This window comes from Vipera berus (assembly GCF_964194415.1).
Source record: "Vipera berus genome assembly, chromosome: 3".
Lineage (NCBI taxonomy): Eukaryota > Metazoa > Chordata > Lepidosauria > Squamata > Viperidae > Vipera > Vipera berus.
In genome coordinates, this window is record NC_138204.1 from 177,078,703 (window position 1) to 177,104,691 (window position 25,989).

The 25,989-nt window shown below is 37.9% G+C and overlaps 1 protein-coding gene across 1 annotated transcript in view; it reads left to right on the forward strand.

The window, feature by feature from the left end:
* The window catches only part of XKR4 (XK related 4), a gene marked incomplete at its 5' end in the record, with an annotated part of 91,560 nt that overhangs the window by 50,207 nt on the left and 15,364 nt on the right, over positions 1-25,989 (forward strand). Inside the window, one exon of the mRNA XM_081324237.1 lies at positions 18,323-18,522. Within this exon, the coding sequence (XP_081180363.1) occupies positions 18,323-18,522 (200 nt within the window). The remainder of the gene's footprint in view (positions 1-18,322; positions 18,523-25,989) is intronic.

The window sequence follows — 25,989 nt, forward strand, 5'->3', positions numbered from 1 at the left end:
AAATAAGTTAGTAAAATAAAGAATGAGCATGCATATCATAATTGAGAAAAATCCTTATATTTTCCTAGCTTAAATATTCCCAGGATCATGGTAGTAAGCGGATCAGTCTGGGCCCTCTGCATTATATTATAATTAGTCTGCATAGTAAAAAAAGAAGATTCTTAAGCATCAACATTACACAGTATTGCAGACTGAGGTCAAACACTTCAGCTGTATCAAAACCATTTATTTAAACAGCACCTGCCTCACATTATTGTCCTTAAATAGATGAACAAAGAACATTTTAGATTTTGTTCCAAAAAGGTGCTATGGCAGGCAGCTGTAACAGTTGTTTGCACCTCTTTAAAGCAGCTGCATCTTTTTTCTGGGATCCTGCAGGACATGCAACATAAGCTTATTTTTGGGAGGGAGGTAATAGCTATTATAATTTGGTCTCATGACAAATGCTGTAGTGCTTAGAAAATGCTTCATAGGTGAGATTAATAAAAAGAAAATGTTGAAGATATAAATAATAAAACTAGTGTGTTTATCTTAAAAATGTCTAAGAAAATGTATATGAATAAAATTGTAATAAGTAACAGGTTTGTGTCTGTTGGAAAACAAATGGTGTTATTTGGCATTAGGCAACTGGGGTAACTATCTCAGGCAGCAAATGTTTGAAGGGAACACCTCAGCACTATCAGAGAATATAGCTATGTTGTAGTAAATTCACCACCTTACTCCCTCAAGTGTTAGGGAGATTGGCACATCATATCATGAATGCTAGTCCAGCTGGCAAGGAATAAATGGAGCATTGGGACATTCTGCCTAAAGTAATAGAATAACTCAGGTGAACAAGTCACCCAGAATTCTTCTATATATAGCTCATGTTCATGGTAGCAATAAACTTCTGGATCAGAAATTTGCCTTTGAAATAAACACATATTATTTTACTAGAAAATTAATGTCCTTCACGGAGACCATGGACAATTTTGGCTTCAGCTCAGTTTGGCAGTCACTTGAACTGTCTTTGCTTTTGAACAGATGGTTGGTGATTTGGAGATGGAGAGAATTTTATTACAACGCTGTCATTGTCAGATCATCTCCTGAACCAGTTATGATTGAAAACCACTTCCATAAGGTAGCAACATCCATTTGGATAGTTTATTCCGGACACCTAGTAAATTTAACTGTCATCCAAAGGACCCTTGGGAAATTTCCAAGTTCTCTTGCAAGCATTTCTATCTGATGCCTGGTGCACAACTGGAAACAGGAAATGTATTGGACCCTGTTCTTGAGCAGTTTCTTCTTGGTGCCAATTCCAATTGGTACCATGGTTTTCTGAGACCCTTCAGAAAACAAGAAGAGAAGAAGCAAATCAGATTGACTATGTGCCTACACCAGACATGTCAAACACAAGGCCCGGGGGCCAGATCCAGCCCGCGAAGTGGTTTCATGTGGCCCGCGAAGCCATCCTGGAAACAGTGAGGGAACAGCCCCCACTGCCTTGGCCCTGGCCCAGAGACCCTCCTTCTGCCAGAGACCCTCAGATCTGTCCCACTCCTGCCCAGGCCCCCATAGGCACCCTTGATGCGAATGATGTAGAGCTGGCCACGCCCACCCAGTAGGCCATATGCACTCTAGCCACGCCCACCCAGTAGGCCACGCCCACCCTGGCCATACCCACCCGGCCCCCTGAGGGCAACCGCAATGCTGATGCGGCCCTCAATGAAATTGAGTTTGATACCCCTGGCCTACACCATGATGATAAGGCAGCAAAACATATTTATTTCTTTTCCCTTATTGGGTCAGCAGGCCACATGGGAGATCGCCCAATGACTCCACAGACCAATTTACATAATATTTCAGTAATAAAGCTGCTCAGATTTGCTGAAGCCTTGACTCTGCAGGACCCTTGATAGGGACTGGAGCACTAACATTGTGACCTGTGAGGAAGAGGCTAAAGTGCTGTCTATCATCTTCATGAGGCTGCACAGAGAAGTAATGTAAAGAGTAAGAAAGATGACTTGGATAAAATAGGCTAGAACTTTACCTAGAGAAAAAGATTTGAGAAATTTCTAAGTTCGGAGAAAGATGTTATTCAGAAGTTCAGACTAACCGAATAACTGAGTTGGAAGGGACCTTGGAGGTCTTCTAGTCCAACTCCCTGCTCAAGCAGGAGACCCTGTACCATTCCAGACAAATAGCTGTCCAATCTCTTTTTAAAAACCTCCAGTGATGGAGCACCATCACGGTAATGGAAAGGGTTGCATTCCTTTCTCTTGTAATCCTAGCAGTGCGGGGCTGAATCCCCCCAAATGTCTCCTTCCTACCCAATGGAGGGACACAGAAACTTGAAAAAGACTATTCTTTCATTTAACACCAACACCAACACAACTTTAGCAGTGCTAAAGGAACACTGGCCAGTTGCCTGACAACCTCCAGCTAATTCTTGTTTCCTTTTTTTGGAATAGAATAGAATAGAATAGAATAGAATAGAATAGAATAGAATAGAATAGAATAGAATAGAATAGAATAGAATAGAATAGAATAGAATAGAATAGAGCTGGAAGGGACCTTGGAGGTCTTCTAGTCCAGCCCCCTGCTCAAGCAGGAGAACCTATACCATCTCAGACAGGTGATTGTGTAGACTCTTCTTAAAAATCCCCAGTGATGGAGCACCCACGATTTCTGGAGACAAGCTGTTCCAGTGGTTGATTGTCCTCACTGTCAGGAAGTTTCTTTTTAATTCCAGGTTGCTTCTTCTTTGATTAGTTTCCAACCATTGTTTCTCGTCCTTCCCTCTGGTCCTCTGGTGAACAACGTGACCCCCTCTTCCTTGTGGCAGCCCCTCAGATACTGGAATACCGCTATCAAGTCTCCCCTATTTCTTCTTTTCTTTAGACTAGCCAAACCCAGGTCCCGTAACCGCTCTTCGTATGTTTTAGTCTCCAGCCTTTGATCATCTTAATTGCTCTTTCTGAATTTTTTCCAAACTCTCAACATCTTTTTTGTGATATGGTGACCAAAATAGGCTGCAGTATTCCAGGTGTGGTCTTACTAGGGTTTTATAAAGTGGTACTAATACTTTGTGTGATCTTGATTCTATGCCTCTGTTTATACAACCCAGGATTGTATTAGCTTTTTTGGCTGCTGCTGCACACTGCTGGCTCATACTCAAGTGATTGTCCACTAGGACTCCAATGTCCCTCTCACAGTTACTGTTTTTAAACCAGGTCTTGCCCAATCTGTACTTGTACCTTTGATTTTTCCTGTCTAAATGTAAAACTTTGCTTTTCTCCAGGTTGAAACTCATTTTGTTGGATAGGGCCCATTGTTCAGGTTTGTCAAGATCTTTTTGGATCCTGAGTTTGTCTTCTGGGGTGTTGGCTACTCTTGTTCATTTGGTGTCATCTGCAAATTTGATGAGTTCCCCTTCAATTCCCTTATCTAAGTCATTTATGAAGATGTTGAAGAGTACTGGGCCTAAGACGGAACCTTGTGGTATCCCATTGCTTACTTCTCTCCATGTGGATGCCATTGAGGACTACTCATTGGGTACGGTTTGTCAGCCAGCTACATATCCATCTGGTGGTGATGTTGTCTATTCCACCTTTTTCTAGCTTAGCACGGAGTAGGTTGTGGTCTACTTTATCAAATTCCTTACTGAAATCTAAGTATACTACGTCCACAGCATTTCACTGGTCTACTAGTTTAGTCACTTTATCAAAGAATGAAATAAGATTGGTTTGGCATGATCTGTTTTTAACAAACCCATGCTGGCTACTGGTTATGACTTTGTTTGCTTCTAGTTGTTTGCAGATTTGTTTTTTGATTATCTTTTCTAGGATCTTTCTAGGTATTGATGTTAAACTGATTGGTCTGTAGTTTCCTGGGGTTTTTTCCCCCCTTTCTTGAAGATGGAAACCACATCAGCCCTTTTCCAATCCTCAGGTACTTTCCCAGTGCTCCAGGATTTATGAAAGATGTGGTGCAATGCTTCTGAGATAACATCTGCCAGCTCTTTCAGAACTCTGGGATATAATCTGTCGGGTTCTGGTGATTTATATTCATCAAGGTCGGATAGGTGTTCTCTTACCATTCTCTTGCTTATTTTAATTTTTGTTTCTAGTATGTCTTTTGCAGTGGATTTTTTTAGTATGTTGGGCTATAGTTTCTTTTTGTGTGAAGACTGATGCAAAATATGAGTTAAACAGCTCTGCTTTCTCCCTCTTGCCTGTTATTTCCTTGCCATTTTCTCTCTTTAGTGCAAGGGTGTCAAACTCAATTTCATTGAGGGCCACATCAGCATTGTGTTTGCCCTCAGGGGGCTGGGTGGGTGTGGCTAGGATGGGTGTGGCCTACTGGGTGGGCATGGCCAGCTCAACATCACTTGCTTCAGGGGTTCCTGGGTAGGACTGGGGCAGATCTGAGGTCCTCTCCGCTACACTTCCTTCCTTCCTTCTCTCCTTCTCATCTCTTTCCTTCCTCCACACTCAGGAAGGGGTGATGGGAGGGGGAGAGATTGCCAGCGCTGCCATGTTGCTGCCAGTCTTGTTATCCCGCATGGTGGGGGGGTTCTGTTCCAGTGAAAGGAAAGCCTCATGGCTGCAAGGCTGGAAGTGCTGGTGGGGGTGGGGGTTGGTGCTGATCTACAACCTGGTTGCGTCCATCAAAACTCAGCCTAAGATCCACTGGAATCAGCAAGGAGCTGCCTTGCCACCTCTGCCCCCCGAGTGTGTGCACAGCAGACGGCCAGCGCCGGTGTCCTGGTTGAAGTCAGCAAGCATGACAAGACAGCCAGCAAGGACACTGGACTCTGCTTGTGCACGCACGCAGGGGGCAGGGCTGCCCCATGGATTTAACGCTGAGCGCATTCTGGCTTTGATGGATGCAACCAGGTTGTAGGTCAGCACCCGGTCGGCCTGGGCCGGGCCAAGGTGCAGCGGGCCAGTCCTTCGCTCTTTTCAGAGCAGGTCTCCAGTCCAGATGGAACCACTTGTCAGGCTGCATCTGGCCCGCGGGCCTTGTGTTTGACATGTCTGCTTTAGTGGGCCTACAGTTTCCTTGACTTTTTTCTTGTTGTTAATATGTTGGAAGAAACTTTTTTTTATTGTTCTTGATTTCTGTTGCAAGTCTTTGTTCATTCTGAGCCTTTGCTTTCCCAACTTCATCTTTTCATTTTCTGGCTGTCTGCTGATAATCGGCCTTACAGTAGTTATGTGCCCCTCTTTCCATATTTTGTATTTGTACTTTTTGTCTTTAGTTTGTCAGAGAGATCTTTGTACAGTTATGCTTGTTCTTGAATTTCTTGTTTTTTCCCCTCAATGGTATTCTGCTGGTCTGGGCTTTTATGATCCCATTTTTCAGAGTTTCCCATGCTTCTTGGGTTGTTTTCCCTTTAGGATTTTCATCCATGAGATATTTCCTAGGTTCTCTCTGAGTTTGTTAAAGTCAGCTCTTTTGACGTTTAAGACACTGGTTGGATTGTTTTCTATTGCTAGTGTTTGCATTATATTAAATTCCAGTAGGATGTGGTCACTTTCAGCCAAAGTTCCGGCAATATAAAGCCCTAAATGGCTTGGGTCCGGGATGTTTGAGGGAACACCTCCTGCCAGCATCAAACTCCCTTCGTCCAGTGCGCTCACACAGGGAGGGTCTTCTCAGGGTGCCGCCGGTAAAAGATTACCGGCGGATAACACCCAGGGGGAGAGCCTTCTCTGTGGGTGCGCCTGCCCTCTGGAACCAGCTGCCCGTGGAGCTTAGGACCGCCCCTGACCTTCATTCATTCCTCCGGGACCTGAAGACCTGGCTCTTTGAGCTCTCCGACCCAGGCTGAGAATTTTTAACTGAGGTTTTTAGTTAAGGGATAATTTAATCTTTTTAAATTGTTTTTTAACTTTTGTACTTTGTACTGTTTGATTTTAACTACCCTGTAAACCGCCCTGAGTCCTTCGGGAAAGGGCGGTATATAAATTTAATAAAGTTAAATTAAATATCAATTCCATCTATCACTTCTTCTCTATTAGTAAGGATTAAGTCCAGTATAGCTTTATGTCTAGTTCCCTCCTCTACCTTTTGGGTGACAAAGTTATCGGCTAGGTTGGTTAGGAATCTGTTTGATCTCCTGCTCACTGCAGAGTTTGTTTCCCAGTTGATATCTGGATAGTTGAAATCTCCTATTACTACTGTGGTATACTTCCTACGTTTTTTAACTGGTTGGGAAAGAATTCATCTATTTCTTCTGATTGGTTGGGTGGCCTATAATGTACACCAATGGAAATGTCACTTTTTTCTCTTTTATATTGACCCATATACATTTTGGAGAGATTTCATCTTTGATTATGTGCATTTCTGTAGATATGTAGTGTTCTCTTACATATAGTGCAACTCCCCCTCCTCTTTTTGTAGACCTGTTTCTTTTGAACAATTTGTATCCATCCATCAATCCATTCCATTCATGGGTTTTGTCCGACCATGTTTCTGTTATGCCAAATATGTCATACCCTCCCTCATGTACTATTGCTTCTAGTTCGCCCTGTTTGTTCCCCAAGCTTTGAGCATTTGTATATAAGCATTTAAGACTTTTATGCCCGTCCATGGGTACGTTTCTTGCATCGCCTGATTGTTGTTTGAGTTTTTCTTTTTTTTCTCATCACTGCCTACCTCATTGTTTGATTTGTTTTCTTGGGATTTGTGATTGGTTTTGGGTTGTAGAGATTCTAGAGATTGGTCATCCTTCCCCCTCAGTTTTAGTTTAAAGCCCTCCTGAAGAGTTGGGCTAGTCTTTTTCCAATTACGTTTTTGCCTTATTTTCGTGAGGTGCAGCCCATCCCTTGCCAAGATTCCTTATCAGATGACTCCCTAATTTACTGGAGTTTAAGAAGAGGAACAACTTATAGCAATTAAAGAAACTGAAGCTGATCTAGGATGCAACAGTCAACATATTTAACAATGAGAGCACATAAAATTAATTTTGTGAGTCCTGCTCTAATAGAATATTGGTTTCTGGGTACAATTTAACGTGATGCAATTGATCTATAAAAACATTCATGGTTTGGACTTGCAGGACTGTTAACAACAACAACAACAACAACAAACTTGGGAGAGACCTTGGAGGTCATCTAGTCCAACCTCCTGCTCAGGCAGGAAACCCTATACCATTTCAGACAAATAGCTGTCCAGTCATTCCTTAAAAATTTCCAGGGTTGGAGCATTCACAGCTTCTGGAGGCAGGTTGTTCCACTGGTTAGTTGTTCTAAGGAAGTTTTTCCTTAGTTCTAGGTTGCTTCTCTCCTTGACTAGTTTCCATCCCTTGCTTTTTGTCCTGCCTTCAGGCGCTTTGGAAAACAGCTTGACTCCCTCTTCTTTGTGGCAGCCCCTGAAATATTGGAAGACTGCTATCATGTCACCCCTTACCCTTCTCTTCATTAAACTAGACATACCCAATTCCAGCAACTGTTCCAACCGTAATTGGCCCAACCCATTAGAACTTGTAGGGATCAGTTACTTGTACGCTCGCACTTCTAAAAAGTGAAGGGAGCCATGGCTCAAAGGCACTGTTGTTGTTGTTTTGTTTATTTATTTTGTGGCAACCTTGGAATGGCCTTTGTATAAGATCAGACTCTCTCTCTCTCTTTCCCTCCTTTTCCACTTTCAGGAAACTATTGAAAAGGGGATTATTTCGCAGGGCTTTCTCTTAAATTAAGTATTGCATCACTTTTTCTTTTTAAAATGTTTGTTATTATGTGTATTTTGTCTGCTATTTGTTTCAAATTGTATTGTTGATGTTTCAATTCTTATTAAATGATATAGATCTGCTGGCACTAGAAGTGCTAGATTGGCAACATAAAATTGTAATCAAATTAAACTGAAGTAGCAAAGTTCTTATGCAAAATTTCTAAGTAAACGTTCTTAAATGTAAATCCGTCTTTTGTGACATTAAGGCCCTTCTTACCATAGAATTATCAGAAATATTGGAAAGACTAAAATGATTATTGGTGTAACTTTTGCTAATGTTTATTGGATTGCCTTTGTACATTTGAAAAACATTTCAAGAACTTTTTGTATTTTTTATCATACCTTTATTATTTTTATAAATAACTCAAGGTGGCAAACATACCTAATACTCCTTCATTCTTGTATCACAGCCCTGTGAAGTGAGTTGGGCTAAGAGATTGTGACTGGCTCAAAGTGATCTTGCCAGCTTTCATGCCTAAAGTGGGACTAGAATTCATAATTTCCCAGTTTCTAGCCTTGTATCTTAACCACTAGACCAAATTGCTTAAATCAGTTGTTCTCAACCTGTTCTTCACCACATACCCCCTTTAAATACCTTTTGTGACCATGGACCACCATGACTTAACTCAAGAGTTAAATCATAACATTTCTTGAAGCTTTCACAGACCCCCTGTGATGACATTGTGCTCCCTCACCAATGGTCTGTGGACAACAGGTTAAGAAACCACTGGTCTAGACTATTTCCAAAGAGTCCTATAGAAAGCTAAAGTACTGGTTATTGCAAATTAATTGCAAATGTTTGGGTAGGGTATTGTACATCTTTTGAATAAACATGCATTCACCAATATTTGATTAATTTTAACATTATACTTTCTTGTATTATTATGAATAAATTGGTGAACTTTATCTTTTAAGAAAGGTTAAATTAAGCTAAAATCTAATGCTAACACTTAAAAACTACACAAATTCAGGTGACCAAATTCTGCCCTGTAAATTAAAGTTAAGGCTAGATCTCTCTGTCATGTAGTTCTTAAAATGCAAGTCTCTGTTGAGGGGGAGGTGAAGATATTTGCTTATAAATCCAGACTTTTAAGTGCTAAGTACTAAACCCTCTGCCTAGCAGACAAATCTTTTACTAAATAGTACTCAGACATGTTTGAATGTTCTCTTAATAGGAACAGTCCCCTGAGTGAATGCAATAAATGTAAATTCCCTAGAAAGAGGATTTGCTGTTCAACAACCCACTCATTTGAACTTCTTAGGTGGGATTCTTTTAAACTAGCCTGTTACAGAAGGTGCATATTTTATACAAGACAATGTGAAATAGTCTTTGGCTCTATACTGTTCTTCATGGCAGAAGGTATTAAATTATTATAAATAAATAAACACATGTTGGCTGAATATATAGATGATCAAAGAGATTCTTAATCTCCAGGTAATTTCCTGCTTGGATTACTGACTCCTATTACTCTGTGAAGATTGTACAAATACACAGAACTTTAGGCTGCTGGATTTTACTTCCTATTCATTCATGCAATATTTATCTATTTTTCCCAGACTTGATTACTTTTAGGGAAAGGTTACGAAACTTTGCATGTGAAATAAAGCAGAAAGATATAAGAAAAGATTTATTGGATTAATTTTTTTGAAAGATACTACAAAACATTTAAAAGGAAATTTACTGCATACTGGCCATGTAATTCTTTGCCTTGCCATGTCTCTTTTCTATTTTCTATATGGTTTTTCTTTATAGGTCAATTTTGTCTTTTTGGTATTCAGTAAGCCTTCATCGTGTATTAGCTTCACTGCATCTTTTTTACTGTCCTTCAGATATTCTTCCAATGCCATTTTTCTTCTCCAACCATCTGATGTACTTGCAATATTTCATGCTCCTTGATAATTAGTCTATCAATGTCACTACATGGATGAAGGACATGATTTATTTTCATTATTTTTCTGATCTTTCTATTCAGGTTTTTTAGTTCTGTTTGAGTCTAGTCTGCTATTCTAGCTGTGTATCTAATGACTGAAATTGTCCAGTTGTTGGCATTTCTTCCACCGAGTTTGGACTTTAAGACCTTTTTCACTCTTATGATGTATTCGCTTCTAACTTTCTTCTTGACTTCAAGTGTACTTGATGTTGTCAGCTTAAAGAATGGCAAGGTATTTGTAGGCATTGTCTTCATCTAGACTCTTAATGTTATTTGCATAGGGCATCTTGATTCTTTCACTTTTCACTATTTTTCCTCTGATGGTGAAGGTGGCACATTTGTCTAATTCAAATTCCATTGCAATCTTTTGGCTGCATATGCAGACAGTGTTGGGCAGTGATTCTATCTGAATGTGTTTTTCCATACAGTAATTCCGTACAGCTTCAGATCATGCATGTAAAGGAGGTGGGATAGGGGCAGATGCTTTTTGTTTGATAGCCATGGCCTGACTTGTTCAGTATTGTTGGCAGAGGAATCAGTGTGATGATTCTTGTTATTCCAATCTCCCAATCTATCACTATTGACCAACAACCATGTCCTCCATTGTGCTATTGATCTTTGCACAAAGCTGATGTTTCTACTGACTCCTGTTACATCTAGACACTTGATCATATAACAGGGAGTTGAGTGTGTTCTTGCAATCAAAGTACATTGAAGTTAGTTTTCCTTCTCTTGCAATTTTCCACAATCGTCTTGTCAATTAGGAACTGATCTTTTGTTCCTGTATTAATATTATTTTGATTGTACATGTTTAAGCAACTTCTCAGCTACATACAGTATGTGTGCTGTTTATTTTACTTGGTAAACTAGCTATCAAAGATATCCATTTTTCTTGGGTTAAAAAATCCCAAGTAATAACAGAACAGAATTGGAAGGGACCTTGGAGGTCTTCTAGTCCAACCCCGTGCAGGACACTCTATGCCATTTTTAAAAAACCCATAGTATTTGGTTTAAAAATTCAGAGGTCAGTTTACACATGAGTATATATGGTAATTTAGTTTGACACTTTGCTATTTGCTTTCTAGATATTCAAATATTATATTCTTTGTTTCAGAATATATTCAGTGCCCAATTTATTTTAAAAAACCATCAAACTACAACATATTTGAAAGAACTGAGCTTTAAAATTGCAACTTGATAAGAGCATCAATTTAGATTAAACTTTATAATGGCAACTTTGTATGTTCATGAAAGTTGGGTATCCAATAAAAATATTTTTATGCTTTGGAAAAAATGTCATATATCCCTAATAAGAAAACAAACTAATGTTCCCCCACACTTTTATATATGGTTAAAACTGATAAGCAAACATTTCAGGAAAAAATAGTTCCATAAATGTTTGTATAAACAATAACTTCTGTTGAGCTAAAAATATAATGATTTTTTTCTGGTAGCTAGGCAACAAGAAAAAAGTCACTTACCTGAATTATGTTTTATGTTATTTCTAAATCCTAACTATAGAGATTTTTATTCTCTGTTCTTTAAAGATGACACAGATTGCCTGTTTATTGTTTAGCTAAATTGCTTAATGTATTATTTGATACAGAAAGCAAATCAGACAATTTCTCCTTTATCTCTTATCAGTCATTAGCTTTTTATCCCTTGTCTTTTTTATAAATGTTTGAATATAATATAGCAAATGGCATACTTAGGTAACTTGCATTAGTAAGAGAATGTAGAAGGCATGAAATCAGCACTTTTCTTTTATTCCAAGCAATTCAAATATTGCCCCTATCTTATTTATCTTCATAGAATGTATATTTTATTCTTATGTGCTGCTTATTTTACACTTAACTAAAAGACAGGTAGATTTTTCTGTCTTTGCTTTACATAATTTGATATGAAAATCGAACAACTAAAGGAAAATGATAAGATACCTGAAAAAAAATTAACTTCTAAAGTTTTCATCTCATTCCCATACATTTCTTTTCTTTCCCTTATCCACTTTTGGAGTATTCTCTTCTTCCCAGCAAATCATTCAGAAATGAGACATGTTTCATCTTACAGAGAAATTTCAAACTTTTTCAGGCAGCAGAACTTGATAGTTGAAAAAAACAACAACAAAATTCTGAAATCTCTGATCATGAGACAAATCTCTAGTCATAGAAAATTGGTTCATTGAAAGATCTTTTTTTGTCCTTTTTCATAGAATGCCACAAAACCTCAAAGATTCCTCAAGACACAATCTAATGTATTGTGTCAATAGTTATACAAATATTTCAGACATGACTGGTGACAGAAATGGTATAGAATGATTAAGGGCTGCAGTCTTATACTTGCTGATATGATCACTCAATGCTGTAAAAGTTACAATATTAATTCTGGAGGATTTTCAACATGTTCCTAGAAATTTCCATTTGGGATTGTTCTTAAAGAAATAGTAATGATGGTAATTTTCTTATCCATTTAGAATTGGAGTGAAAATTACTTCCATAGTTTAGTAGAGTTTGTTTATTGAATTTATTTAGCTTACCTTTACCTTTATTTAGCTTACCTTTACTTGCATGTAATTCTGAATGGCGTTCTTACTTGAAATCATCAATCATTTTTGAAAAATTCTCGCAAGTTAGATACATAGGATTACAGAGTTGAAAGGCATCCTTTAGGTGAGGTCGATCCCTGCTCAATGAAGAAAACAAAATTATAGTACCTCAGATGTAGGGCTACCTAGGCTCTGCTTGAATAAGTCCAATAATCAATTGTACCCACTGTCATACTGTTCTTTTTTTTAACTTTAAATTTCATTTTTGATGTGTGCCATTGTGCCCACAGTAAAAAATGACAATAAACATTATCTTATCTTATCTTATCATTTTTATAACATGTGTTCCTAAAAAAAAATCTTTGAAAATATTCATTTGGGAATTCAACCTCAACAGCTTGGCTACAAATCAAATCATACCACCCAGAGTCAAGTAGGAAGATGGGTAGCATAATAAATAGATAGATAGATAGATAGATAGATAGATAGATAGATAGATAGATAGATAGATAGATGATAGATAGATAGATAGATAGATAGATAGATAATAATAATAATAAGTTGGAAGGGACCTTGGAGGTCATCTAGTCCAACCCCCTGCTCAGGCAGGAAACCCTATACCATTTCAGACAAATGGCTGTCCAGTCTCTTCTTAATAACTTCCAGTGTTGGAGCATTCACCACTTCTGGAGGCAGGTTGTTCCACTGGTTAATTGTTCTAACTGTCAGGAAGTTTCTCCTTAGTTCTAGGTTGCTTCTCTCCTTGACTAGTTTCCATCGGTTGCTTCTTGTCCTGCTTTCAGGTGCTTTGGAGAATAGCTTGACTCCCTCTTCTTTGGGGCAGCCCCTGAGATATTGGAACACTGCTATCATGTCACCCCTCACCCTTCTCTTCGTTAAACTACACATACCCAATTCCAGCAACTGTTCCCTATATGTTTTAGCCTCCAGTCCCCCAATCATCTTTGTTGCTCTTCTCTGTACTCTTTCTAGAGTCTCGACAGATAGATAGATAGATAGATAGATAGATAGATAGATAGATAGATAGATAGATGATAGATAGATAGATCCAATCAGTTCTAATATATTGCTTCTGAGTGGTCCTTGGTGCTCTCTGAGCTTGGTTGTTTTCTTGCAGATGTTTCATTACCTAAATTGGGAAACATCATCAGTGTTTGTAAGGAATGGGATTTGGGCTTCCAGTTTTTCACAGTAGCACAAGTAGCCAAGGGATCGTGGGCCTCCGCACCCTATGGCCGATTCTTCTCTGTTTGGAGACTCTAAATGGGCCAAAAGTCATCCTGAAAAGACAGCAAAAAAGGAAGGAAGCCCCACTGACCGTGGAGAAATGGCAGTCAATCCGGTCAGTTAGGAAAAGCCCTCCAGAAACCAACAGAAGAAAGGCTAGCATCACTCCAGAGTCTAACCCAAGCTACAAGCAGCTGAAGCCAAAAAGTGCTAAGTTAAGCTTGATTGTAAACAATGTGTCTGGAACTGGGTAAGAATATTGATTCTCTCTCTTCTACCTGATTGATCTCCTGGGGAAAAAAACCCACAAGAAAACAAAAATCCTCTGAAAGTGAGAGGAGGGGGATTTTTGCTTCACCCCACTATAGACGTAAGCAGCAAATTAAATTCATACTGGGGAAAGAAACATATTGAAATGAAATAAATATAAGACTTAAATCTGGATAAGTGTGAAATTGGTGGAAATAAGATTTTCCTGGCAAAAGATTAATGAACATAAAAGGAAATTGCCTGTTTTGAAAATTGAAACATGAACTGGTGCTGACAAATACATAATTATGGCTCAACTAAACAGGAATTGGCAAGTCTAGGAAAAGGTAACTTATTATTGTGACCTTCAAAGCTTTAACTAAACAAAGAACAGCCCTAATAAAAGAAAACATTTTGGGCTATCTATAAAGTGAGAACTATAACACTAAAAAAAATTGACCTTCCTGAATTATAAATACTTGTTGAACTGTGACTTTAAAGCTCTTTGCAGAGAAAGGAAAACTTTGATTTTTGGCTATCATGGAACATTAGAGGTCTGCAGAAAAAACATATCAAGAAAAGACAAATACTTTCCATGAGGAAATGTATGCTATGTTACAACTAATACAAATCACAATGACTTCAAATCACGAGGAAATCAAAAATAATTTTGAAAATTTAAATGAACATATCCTCAATTTCACCTAATGAGAAGGAAGGACTCACTGGAGAAGAGCCTAATGCTGGGAAAGATCGAGGGCAATAGAAGAAGGGGACGACAGAGAATGAGGTGGCTGGATGGAGTCACTGAAGCAGTAGGCGTGAGCTTAAATGGACTCCAGAAGATGGTAGAGGACAGGAAGGCCTGGAGGAATGTTGTCCATAGGGTCGCGATGGGTCAGACACGACTTCGCAGCTAACAACAACAACAACAACAATCCTCAATTTAACTTCACAGCAAACAAACTCTCAGAAAACAACAAAAGAGAGCAATCAAGTAAATCAGATAACTGAGCATATACCAGAGGAAAGAGGCTTAAAGATGAAATTTAATAATGGAAGGAAAAATGATTTAACCCAGGTGGAGAAAACCCTGTAGGAAATATTGGACATGGAAAAGACAATTTATACTTCAAGATTGCAAAATAAGTCTAAAGACAAGAAAAAAGGAGAACTACAAGAATTGGAGAGACAAAAAATGATAAGAGGAACTATGAGAGAAAGAAAAAAAGATTTTCAAGGAATATGATGAGGCGAAGCATCTCCACAAAAGACCTTACTTGACTCATCTCTCATACCTACAACAATATTTACAAAACTATGGGAAGATCCTTTGGTTCAGAGGAGCACACTGATTAGGAAAGATGCTTGGCAAAAAAAATGCTAAAGTTAAAATTAAGAAATTAGATGGTGGGATTTATCAGATGGAATATTTAAAAATTAAGCACTTGTTTGAATATGGTTAAATAAATAAAATTTTGGATATAAATAAATTTTAGTTTAAGAGGGATAGGCTTTTTAAGCAATATAGTATTGTACAAATTTTGGGATGATTTATATGCGGGAAATGTTTTAGATACTTAAGGATAATGGATTTTAAGAAAAATTTAATTAATAAGAATGTCTTTAATAGTTTTAAAAGATTTGCTGTGGATTTATTAGATGGAATACTTAAAGATTAAATATTGGCTTGAATATGTTTAAAAAGAATAGAAAAAAATTTGGACATACCCGTATATACTTGAGTATAAGCCGACTCGAGTATAAGCCGAGACCCCCAATTTCACCCCCAAAAACTGGAAAAAGTTATTGACTCGAGTATAAGCCGATCCGCCGTTCTGCAAGCCTCCGCCGCCGGCGGAGGCTGGATCCGCGCTCTGCAAGCCTCTGCCGCCAGCAGAGGCTCGATCCGCCATTTTGCAAGCCTGAATACACAGGAATACCCTGTGTGGCCGCGGCTCTCGGGGAAGCCCTGGCTGTCCGCTTCCTTGCTCCACGCTGCCATTCGGGGCCCACACGTTCCCCGGGCAAATCGCGGCGCCCAGCAGGCGAGGAAACACGCCCGCTCCAGTCGCCCCCCCTTCCCTCAGGAGACGCGAAGCAAGTGACCGCCCGGAGCTTACCGAGGACTTGCGTGCGGCCGAGGCTTCGGTGCTTCCAGGATCGCGCGCACCTCTCCCAAGCCGCCGCCGTCCGGAGACCTGCCGAAGTTTGGGGAGGTTTGGGGAGGTGCGCGCGCACCTCCCCAAACCTCCCCAAACGTCGGCAGGTCTCCGGACCTCCGCGCCCTGCCTGCCTGCTTCTTTCCGCAGCGGAAAGAAGCAGGCAGGCAGGGCGCGGAGGTCCGGAGACCTGCCGACGTTTGGGGAGGTTTGGGGAGGTGCCTTTGGGGAGGTTTGGGGAGGCGCCCAAACCTCCCCAAACTTCGGCAGGTCTCCGGACGACGGTGGCTTGGGAGAGGTGCGCGCGATCCCGGAAGCACCAAAGCCTCGGCCGCGCACAAGTCCTCGGTAAGTTTTTTTGTTGACTGGAGTATAAGCCGAAGTGGAATTTTTCAGCCCAAAAAGTGGGCTGAAAAATTCGGCTTATACTCAAGTATATACGGTAAATGTATTTTAGCTTAAGAGGGATATGTTTTTCAAGTAGTATATTCTTTCTTTTTTTTCTTCTCTCTTTTTTTTAAGATATGAGAAACGTAAGTGTTGGGATGGCTTTTATGAGGAAAAAGACTTAAATATTTAAGTGCAATTAACTCTTAACAGGGAAAAATGTTTTTTGAACATTGAGGGGAAACAAAAGAAGATTTATATTGATGTGGTTGTTACTTGTAGAAATACTAGAAAAATGTCTATATTTGTCTAAGAAATGTACTAATTTAAGGTCAATAAAAGAGAATATTATTGGAAGAAGAGAAAATCAAGGAAAGCTATTATGTGGAGTATGGAATTATAGAAATTAATTGTTATTGATTGTTTGTAAATATAAACCCAGACAACATGCTGTTTACCAAATATTGCTGATGATTATGTTAAAAAATTAATAAAATATATTACAAAAATGATATGGGGTTTGCTCTTATTTTATATTCTAGTGGCTTGCTCTGTCAGTGTTGGTGGGAGTAGTCTTGTGATTCTTTGGTTGGGCTGTTTAGGATTAGCTTGTTTGGCAGTTTCTTGATTGGGATATTGTTTGCTTCTTGATTATTGTGTCTAATGTTAATGTTGGTGTTGGTCTCTGCTCATCTGGGTGTTGATTGTTCATGAGGACATATTTGGGTCTTTTTGTTCTCTTTTTGGCTAGTTAATAATCGATTGTCCCTTTTGCACAATATGATGTTTATGTCTATGTTTCTTTAGATGACCAATTTGTCAGACTGCCAGACTTCCAAGAATTTTCTAGGGGCCTTACCATGGTCTAGAATGGTCACAATTTCCAAAAGATTGAATAGATTAAATCTATTTATGTGTTGTGAAATTAAGGATATTTTCGTCATGTCTTTTGACTGCTAATTGGTGTTCATGGATGCACTCTGCTAATCTGCCTGTTTGTCCTATCTAACTGCAGTGTAATTCTTACACTATATGTTGTAGGTAACTCCTGTTTTTTTCTTCTGCAGCTGCTGTGTCTTTTGGTTTACTTAGGATGTTTTGGGAGCTTTAGTTGGTTTGTGTGGTATGTTGATGCCATATGCTTGCAATAGTCTGTTGGTGGTTTCTGTAATGTTTTTGATGTATGCCAGTGTTATCATTTTCACAGCTTGTGTTGTGCTATATTGGGCTCAGTGGCCAGGCACTTTTTGATGAAGTTGCATGGATATCCATTGTGTTGTTCAGGGTTGCTGTACTGTGTTTGTGCTTGTCTAAATAGTGTTCTTATATAGCTTCTCTGTTGGGATGTTGGGTTGTTACTTTGCTGGTGCAGCCCTTGGTTGGTATGGGTGCTTTTTTGAAAGACTTGTGTTTTGTACCTTGCTATCGTAGCTTATGCCGATAAGGATCTTTGGGAAAGTTAGTGTGTTGTTGTTTTCTACTTCCCTTCCTGCTTCTTGATAGCACTACAATGACTAACACTGTTTAATCGCATATTTCATTAATCAGTACATTTTTTTTACTTTTTTCCTACTTCAGTCCATTTTCAGTGCTTCCTTCTGGGTATCCACAAAGATTGGTTGGGAACAAAATAGTCAAGGCCACAACCATGCAATGAAAGCCAGGTCCTTTTTCACATGGATCATGCCGTGTGAAAAAAGAAGCAGAGCTACCATCTCAACTTTTTGAACCCCTTCCATCAGTCATCCCTGGTTCCTTTTTGGAACTTCTTGATTTATGTAGTCAAATTATTTGCTTAAGCCTAACTATCCATTTGCTGAACAATAAATATCCATAGTTATAGATATAGTTAATGTTTATTAAAATTCTGTTTAATAAATATATACTGCTCAAAAAAATAAAGGGAACACTTAAACAACACAATGTACTGTATTTAATAGTAGGATGTCTTATTTTCTGTTCCTTTTATTTTTTTGAGCAGTATATTTTTAATCAGTTCTATTTATCATGTCTATAGAAAAGAAATTAAACTTAATATTTACACTATATTACAATTTCAGCTGTATTCTCAAACTTTTTTTTAGATATTTCCATACTATATATTTGGGCATTCGGAGTAGACAGAGTGGAGAGAATGACAGATGGCGTTTTTATTGGAAAATGGTCTATGAGTATGCAGATGTGAGTATGCTGCATTTGCTTGCTACATTTCTGGAAAGTGCCCCACAATTGGTCCTCCAACTCTGCATTATTGTACAGACGCGCACCCTTCAGGCCCTTCAAGGTAAGGATTTCCCTGTTACTTTTTTCTAGATTTATATATATATATATGTATATAAATACACACACACACATATATATATGATTGCAGTCAAATTAAAGGTCTTTAGAATACTTTTCAGAGATAAAGTTACATCAGATTGCTACACACCTGGACAGAATATATATGAGTTTAACATATTTACAGATCTAATTATCTTCTGTACAAAGTCTAAAAAAGAAATGGGCAACCTATAGTTCATAAGCCATCTGCAACTCCATAAAATTCTTGAAAGAGCAAAGTTAGCATGTCAAGTTTCTCTCTCTCTCTCTCTCTCTCTCTCTCTCTCTCTCTCTCTCTCTCTCTCTCTCTCTCTCTCTCTCTCTCCCTCCCTCCCTCCTTCCCTCCCTCCCTCCCTCCCTCCCTCCCCCCTTCCCCTCTCTCTAGATGTAGAGACATAAATAGAGTTCTGCAAATAGAAGTCTCACAACAATCCCCTCTAACACCATTACTCAAACAACTGAACTGGTATACATTACAACTGCTGTATTCTATTATAAGTATTCTAAACTAATTAAATAGTTCAAACCCCAAGTCCTTGTTTGCCAAGGAGGCAGGTATCTAAAATATGTATTCAGCTTTATATTCATTAATCCATATGTTTCCTTAGCTCCTCAAAATATAAACAACTAAGTTCTAAGATAATGACACAAACTGTCAAGTTAAAATTTATTCAGAAATATCTTATGCACACAGTAACAATGAACATCAAGCCAAAAGCAGTAACACAGAAATCTTATAATTCAGCTGATCAACTGATTTTACTCAATTTGATAAGAGCATGGATTTATAATACATTTTGGGGAAAAACAGTTTTTTGTTAAGTCATTATTTTTCTCTTCCAAGTTACTCTTTGAATGATAATTTTTCTTTAGAAAAGCAAGCCAACTGTTTACAGAGGCTCCATTTGCATTTTTATGTACATAATACAAAGGAACATTCTAATACATGTGCATAAGTTGAAAGAAGACATTCCACCCACCTCCCATTTGCATAGAATAGTATTTGAAATCAGACTTGACATTTCAAATGTTCTGATTTTAAGAACTATACGTTGAGAGGGTGGCTTTTGATTAGAATAAGTAGACAGTTTTACATGTGTGCATGTCTATTTGTGTATAGGTTTGTATTCTAATCCTAAATCTTGCCTTTAATGATAAATTTGGTGATGTCAATGATTTTTCTCTATATATAATACTTTGCATGTGCATCAGAAAGCATAAATAAATGGAGTATGTTTCTTAAATCATAGATTCTGCTGTTGGATTAATTAAGAAATGAAAATTCATTCTAGTATTTTAGAATGCTTCTGCAGACATCATTACAATGAAAAAAATATGTTTTTGTAGTCATGATAGTTCTATCAAAATTCAGTTCCTTTGTTTTAATGCTGTATTTTATTTTGTACCTTGTTATCTTTAAAATCTGTGTTGTCTTTTTACACATGGTTATAGTTAAATATATGCCAGGACTGCAAAATATACCTTTGTAAAATAGAAGACTGATATGTGAGATAATATACTGTTTTTAAGACCAAGTTACTTTTAAATATTGATCTCTCCTTTTGTTTTTCTGGCACACCATTGTTGGAATACTTTTATTTTTTCTAACTGACAATGCAATGGGGCTCAGGATACTATCTGTCTATTTATTACCAGAATGGTTCTCTGAAAACAAATTTGGTGTGATTGGAGAAGAAAACAAAAGAAAGTTTGAGTTTGAAAAATGGCAAGATCAGCTCAAGGTCTACAGAAAAGAAATAACCAGGAAAAAAAACCCAGTGCATCTTTATGGAGGAATAGTTGAATAGGAGTCCAGAATATTGCTGACTGTTCCATTCCAAGCCCTTCGCTCCCAACCACATGACCATGACTAGGAGCACAGCATACACAGCCTACCTACACTTCCCTCTGCTGCATACACCCAAACACATTCAAATGCTCCAAGAAGGGACAGCAAAAGCATACCTCAGGATGTTATATCTATGCAGCAGCTGCAATGGTGGGATTCAGATATGTGAACAACTGGTTCTCTGTGTGGATGCCACTTCCGGAAGTCCATTCTGGGCCTGGGCAACAAAAAATTAGCTACCGGTTCTGCTGAAGTGGTGCAAACCAGTTGAATCCCACCACTGAGCAGCTAGTTAGACTCTCATAAACACATTGACAACAGACATGCAAAATCCTGATTAGTTTATAGTGAAAAAGTATGCGCAAATCAAGATGCAACATATTACTTAGTTACAAAGAAGAAAATTCAGACCCTTCTATTATAGGAATCCAGTGTGAACTGTGATGATCAAAGGGTAATGAAAACTACATTAAAATATCACTACACAAATCCTGGTCTTTTCTATTTCTGTCCTGATATTGTATACAAATATTTGAATCTCATGGTTTAAGTCTGATGCCACAACACACATTTCATTTATCACCTCTTCAGGCATCCATGATTCTCATAGTTGATAAAGGGATTGAAAACATGGCTGCATGTTTTCTGTTTGTTGTCTCGTGTTCAATTTGGACAAGTCCCTGCAGTTTTCTTAACAAGGTTTCTTCATAAAAGGTTTCTCATTGCCTCCCTTCTAGGGCTCAGAAGGAGTGACTGGCTGAAAGTCAACCAGTTAGCTTTAGGCTTAAGATGGGAATAGAACGCCGAGTCTCTTGGTTTCTATACTGATACCTTAACCACTACATCAAACTTGGCTCTATTTAAACACTTATTCTATTTTTTTTGGGGGGGACTACTAAATTCCAAGTTATACTTTCTTTCCTCATCAACCCAGTCCAGACATGATAGTAGTCCACTATTTTGATAGTCTCTTGCTCCCCTTAGATAAATCTTTCTTCCTAAACACAACTCAAAAAGTTGCTTTGGGTTGCATACTATGTTTCTATCGTATCAAATCAATTTTAAGGGATGAAAGAGCTTACATTTCCTCAGAACAATAGATTAGATTAACATGCAGTGGAACTTCTCTTGTTAGAAGATCAAGCTGTCTAAATCCGTTTTGGATAATTCACAACTGCTTAGCATTTAACTTAGCATAGTAACTATTATTAACAGATTACTAGAATTTTAGAAACATACTCAAGGGGTTCTCTAGCATTGCTAGCATTGTTCAATACTTTAGGCATTGAAGTAACACAGGGGAAACTCACCTTCGAATCCATGTTAAGCCACAGAAACTCATTGAGTGATAGTTAGTCACTATCTCTCAAACACACCTACTCAGAGTTGTTTTGTGAGAAGAAAAATTATGGAATAAATGCAACCCTGAATCACCCCAAAACAAATAGGATATAAAGGTAGCAAATTGAATTGATAAAGTTGAATAATATTGTCCTGACATACAGTATTAGTGTATAAATAGAGGAGAAAAGAATATACTGTACATTTACTTAAGCACCAGACATTTTTAAACTAACTTTTTGAACTAACAAGTGTCGTGATTTGGTTTTAGCTTTTGATAAGGGCAATCTCTTACTCAAGAATTGAACATAATGACAATTCACTGTAGATCTTCAGATAATGTAATGTTTAAGAGGCTGAAACACTATAGAACTGTATAAATGAAGCTTAATTTTTCACAGCTGTGCCCTGTTGCAGCAGATTTTATTTTTAAATAGCAAAGCAATGCCTTTTCATTTTCTTCTTTGCTAAATGCAGCTTCAGAAGAAAAGGCCAATTGCTATGCCAATTGTTCAATGATCAATGCACATCCTTTTCAATGTTTCAGAGGATTGTGGCATTACAATTATTATTCAGCAACTTGTTTTCTTCTGTTGAGAAGACTAGTCATCAAAAAGATATTCTGTGTCAGAGTCCCAGAACCTAATTTATCTTACATAAATACATTTATGAAACAATGAATAGGAATTAGATCCTTTACAATGAAGAGGACACTATCAGGTTATATTTTACTAGGCAGAATAATGCATACAATTTACCATTCAAGCAGTTCTTTTTCCATTCAGATGTACTATCTGAAGATGCCATTGAAGAGCCATTTCTTCATGCACAGTGCAATTGTCCACAATATTTCCATTCTCCTGTAGACGTAGAACTATAAACATGGAGACTGGCTATTCACTGAGTCACCAGTCCAATTTGGAAAAACCAAATTACCCCACAAATATTGAATTGTACCCAGGAGATGTCAAATAAATCATGCTTCTGGATATTGTATATTTGATTTATCTGATTCAAATCTTAATTTTTAAAAAATAATTTCTAAAATCAAACAGTCTAAATAGGGATGGGATGAGCTAAGTCACCTTTTTTATACAGTAAATTTCTAAGTATTTACTGCTTTCTTGAACCATAGTGCCTGAGTGAATCTGTGGTTGTCTGGTGAGATCTAGAAGAGATGGTTTTCTTGATTACTGCCATCTACAAAGGATTGAGTAGATCCCTATGAACTGAACCCCTTTTTGCAGCAGCTTGCCTTGGCTATCCAAATCTCAGCCATATTATTGCACTTCTGAAGGACTGTAAATACATGGTTCTTTAGAAGAATATTTGGGCATATATTATGCTTTTGATGACTTTTTCTTTCATTGTTGAGATTCATTGCCTTTTTAATTTAATGTACTACAGGATTTAATTTATTAATAAAATTTGCTCACAGCCTTGTCATAGATTTATATTTACTATAGTAAATAACATCTATGTATAATACTGAATATCTTAAATAATGAGTTTTTTCTATCTGTGATTTGAGTTACCACAAGTGCAATCCATTGACCTTATTCAGTGCAGGAAATTCACTACCACTAAATCCCCAGGAGTCTCTCATTCAGTTACTGCTTAAAAACATTCAACATTTATTTATTTAACACATTAATATGGTGACCCAATTCACACACATTGACTCTATTATCTCCTGCCATAGTGCTTTCATTGTTGAACAGCTCTTACTGTGAGGAAATGTTTTCTACTATTCAGCCAAAATATCCTTCCTTCTGGAAGAATTCTGAACAATTTTGCTTCATTTTTTCCATAATAGCCATTCAAATATTAGAAGACTGCTAGTGTATCTCTCCACTGTCTTTGATTCTGCAAGCTAAAAATATTCAATGCCTCCAACTATCTCTCAAAAGTTTCTTTTCCATAGGCCTTTTTTCTTGGTTACTCTCCTTTTTGACATACTCCAATTTGTAAATATCCACCTAAAATGCGACACCAGAACCTAGGAAATATTCTAGGTGTCGCCTGCTCAACTCATAACACAAAGGAAATAATGAATCTTAAAGTTGACATTGTAATTTGATTAATTTGGTCTTATATTGTCCTTGGCTTTTCTGCATCTGCATTGTACTGTTGGCTGATGTTCATCATAATCAACAGTCTCAGATAATTTTTGCACTAATCTACGTTCATGCCTTCTATTTTGACTATCCACATATAGGACATTGTATTTGTCCCTTTTGAAACTCATCTTGGCTTTTTTACGATTTTTCTGGCTTACGTTGATATTTTCCTCTAAAATTGTTGATAGAATCACTACCTTTTGTGTTATCTGAACATTTGTTAATCATGTTATTTAATTCCTCATTGAACAGCATAGAGTGTAATAGAATTTCATACTATACTTTTGGTATTTATTGCCCTGTACACTGCCCTGAGTCCTTCGGGAGAAGGGCGGTATATAAATAATATATATATAATATATATAACCAGACAAAGGAACCACAACTGTCCTCCCACAACAGTTGAGGTATCAAATCTGGGGTAGACTGATCACGGACTTCCGGGATAAACCCACCCCAACTGATCTCTCACATCAGTGGGGTGGGTTGATGGTCAATTCAACCACCCTCTCACCACGGTCGATTCCCGGGTCCATTCCAGGCTATTCAAAAAAGTCACAGGAGCAAGAATATATCAACCATGTCCATGTCCAGCCAAGCCAACCCAATGGGTGACAAGATGGTAATTGGTGGAGATGTTCCAGGGACATGCTTCCGGAGGGGGGGGAGCCACACCATAAGGTGGTACTCATAAACAGTTACAAGGCGCAAATTGGCCACAATCAGTCCTCAAGCCGCCATGATATCCCGGCCATTGTCACTGTTCCAAAAGGAAGGGCAGCAAAACAGCGACTGCCAGCTATTCCAAGGTGCAAGATCCCAATCCCCAATCCATAGCTGCCGCTCTGAGAAGGGAGAGAGGAAGTCTCCCAGCCACCGTTATCACTCTGGAAAAGAAGAGTCTTCACGCCACAGAACTGCGCCTATCAGCTGATTCCAAGGCGGCAAAATCGATCTTAGCCGCCATAATCTTCTCGCTGTTATTGCTACTGGGGGGGAGGCCACAGCGTCATAATAATAATAATAATAATAATAATAATAATAATAATAATAATAATAATAATAATAATAATAATAAATGTAAGACTGATAACACTTAAGATAAGCCTCTTTAAGTTGCATTCATATTCAGACTTCAAAACTTTTAGTTACCAATGTTTTGTCTAAACTAACAGTGCTTAATTTCTTACTTTTAAAAAAACCTATCCTTTTTTCTGTTTCTGTAAGAAACAATTTTATTTTCCACTTACATTCTATTTTTCTTTTTAAAAGTGATCTGTCTCTGTAACAAAGATTCAACAGAATAAAGGGAAGAGCTTGGTCCTTACTTTGAAAATGCAATTTTAATTTTATTTTCACTAGGATTTTGCACCATAAAAAAGTCTTATCAAAGAAAATGTCAATAAAGATTATGAGCCATATTCTTTACATCTCTGGGCACCTGCTGTAGATGATGTCATTAAAAGAGTGGCATTGCTTCAGATTACTATTATGTAAGTGAATAGAGAAAAATCTTTATTGACTCTTCATTCATTGGCTCCAGATGGGAGTTCAGAGGACATATAATGGAAAGAACTGAACTGATATCAAAACATTTGTTAGCTTAAAATCAAAGAAATGACAGCCAGAACCTTACAATGCAAAGCTGATTGCAGACAACAAGCTCTGCTAAGTGCTGCCAAGATTATGGGTTCGTCAGCATTTTAATTCCTAGTTAGTGTTCAATCACATTTAACATCTGTTTGTTTGGGATGTTTAGAAAATGTCTTCTTAATAGAGATGAAGGAAACAGAGGGTCTGAAGCTTAGGTTTCTATATTTTCATCTCATACATTGAGAGGAAAAGGAAGGAGGAAATTAAAGCTATTGTTCTTGCATCATCATTTTTTTGCCAACCACCAGGCCGTATATTATTCATACTAAAATCATGTCATCCAAAGAGGGAAGCTAAAATAGCTAAGCAGATCCCCTGAAGAAGAAATTTGATATTATATTTATGATGGGTAATAAATCAGTAAGAAATAATGTCTACAGAAATGACAAATAGGTTATTCAAGAGCAAAACTGACATATTTTGCTCTTTGTGCATGTAAAAAAAGAGGGAGATAGTCCATTACACA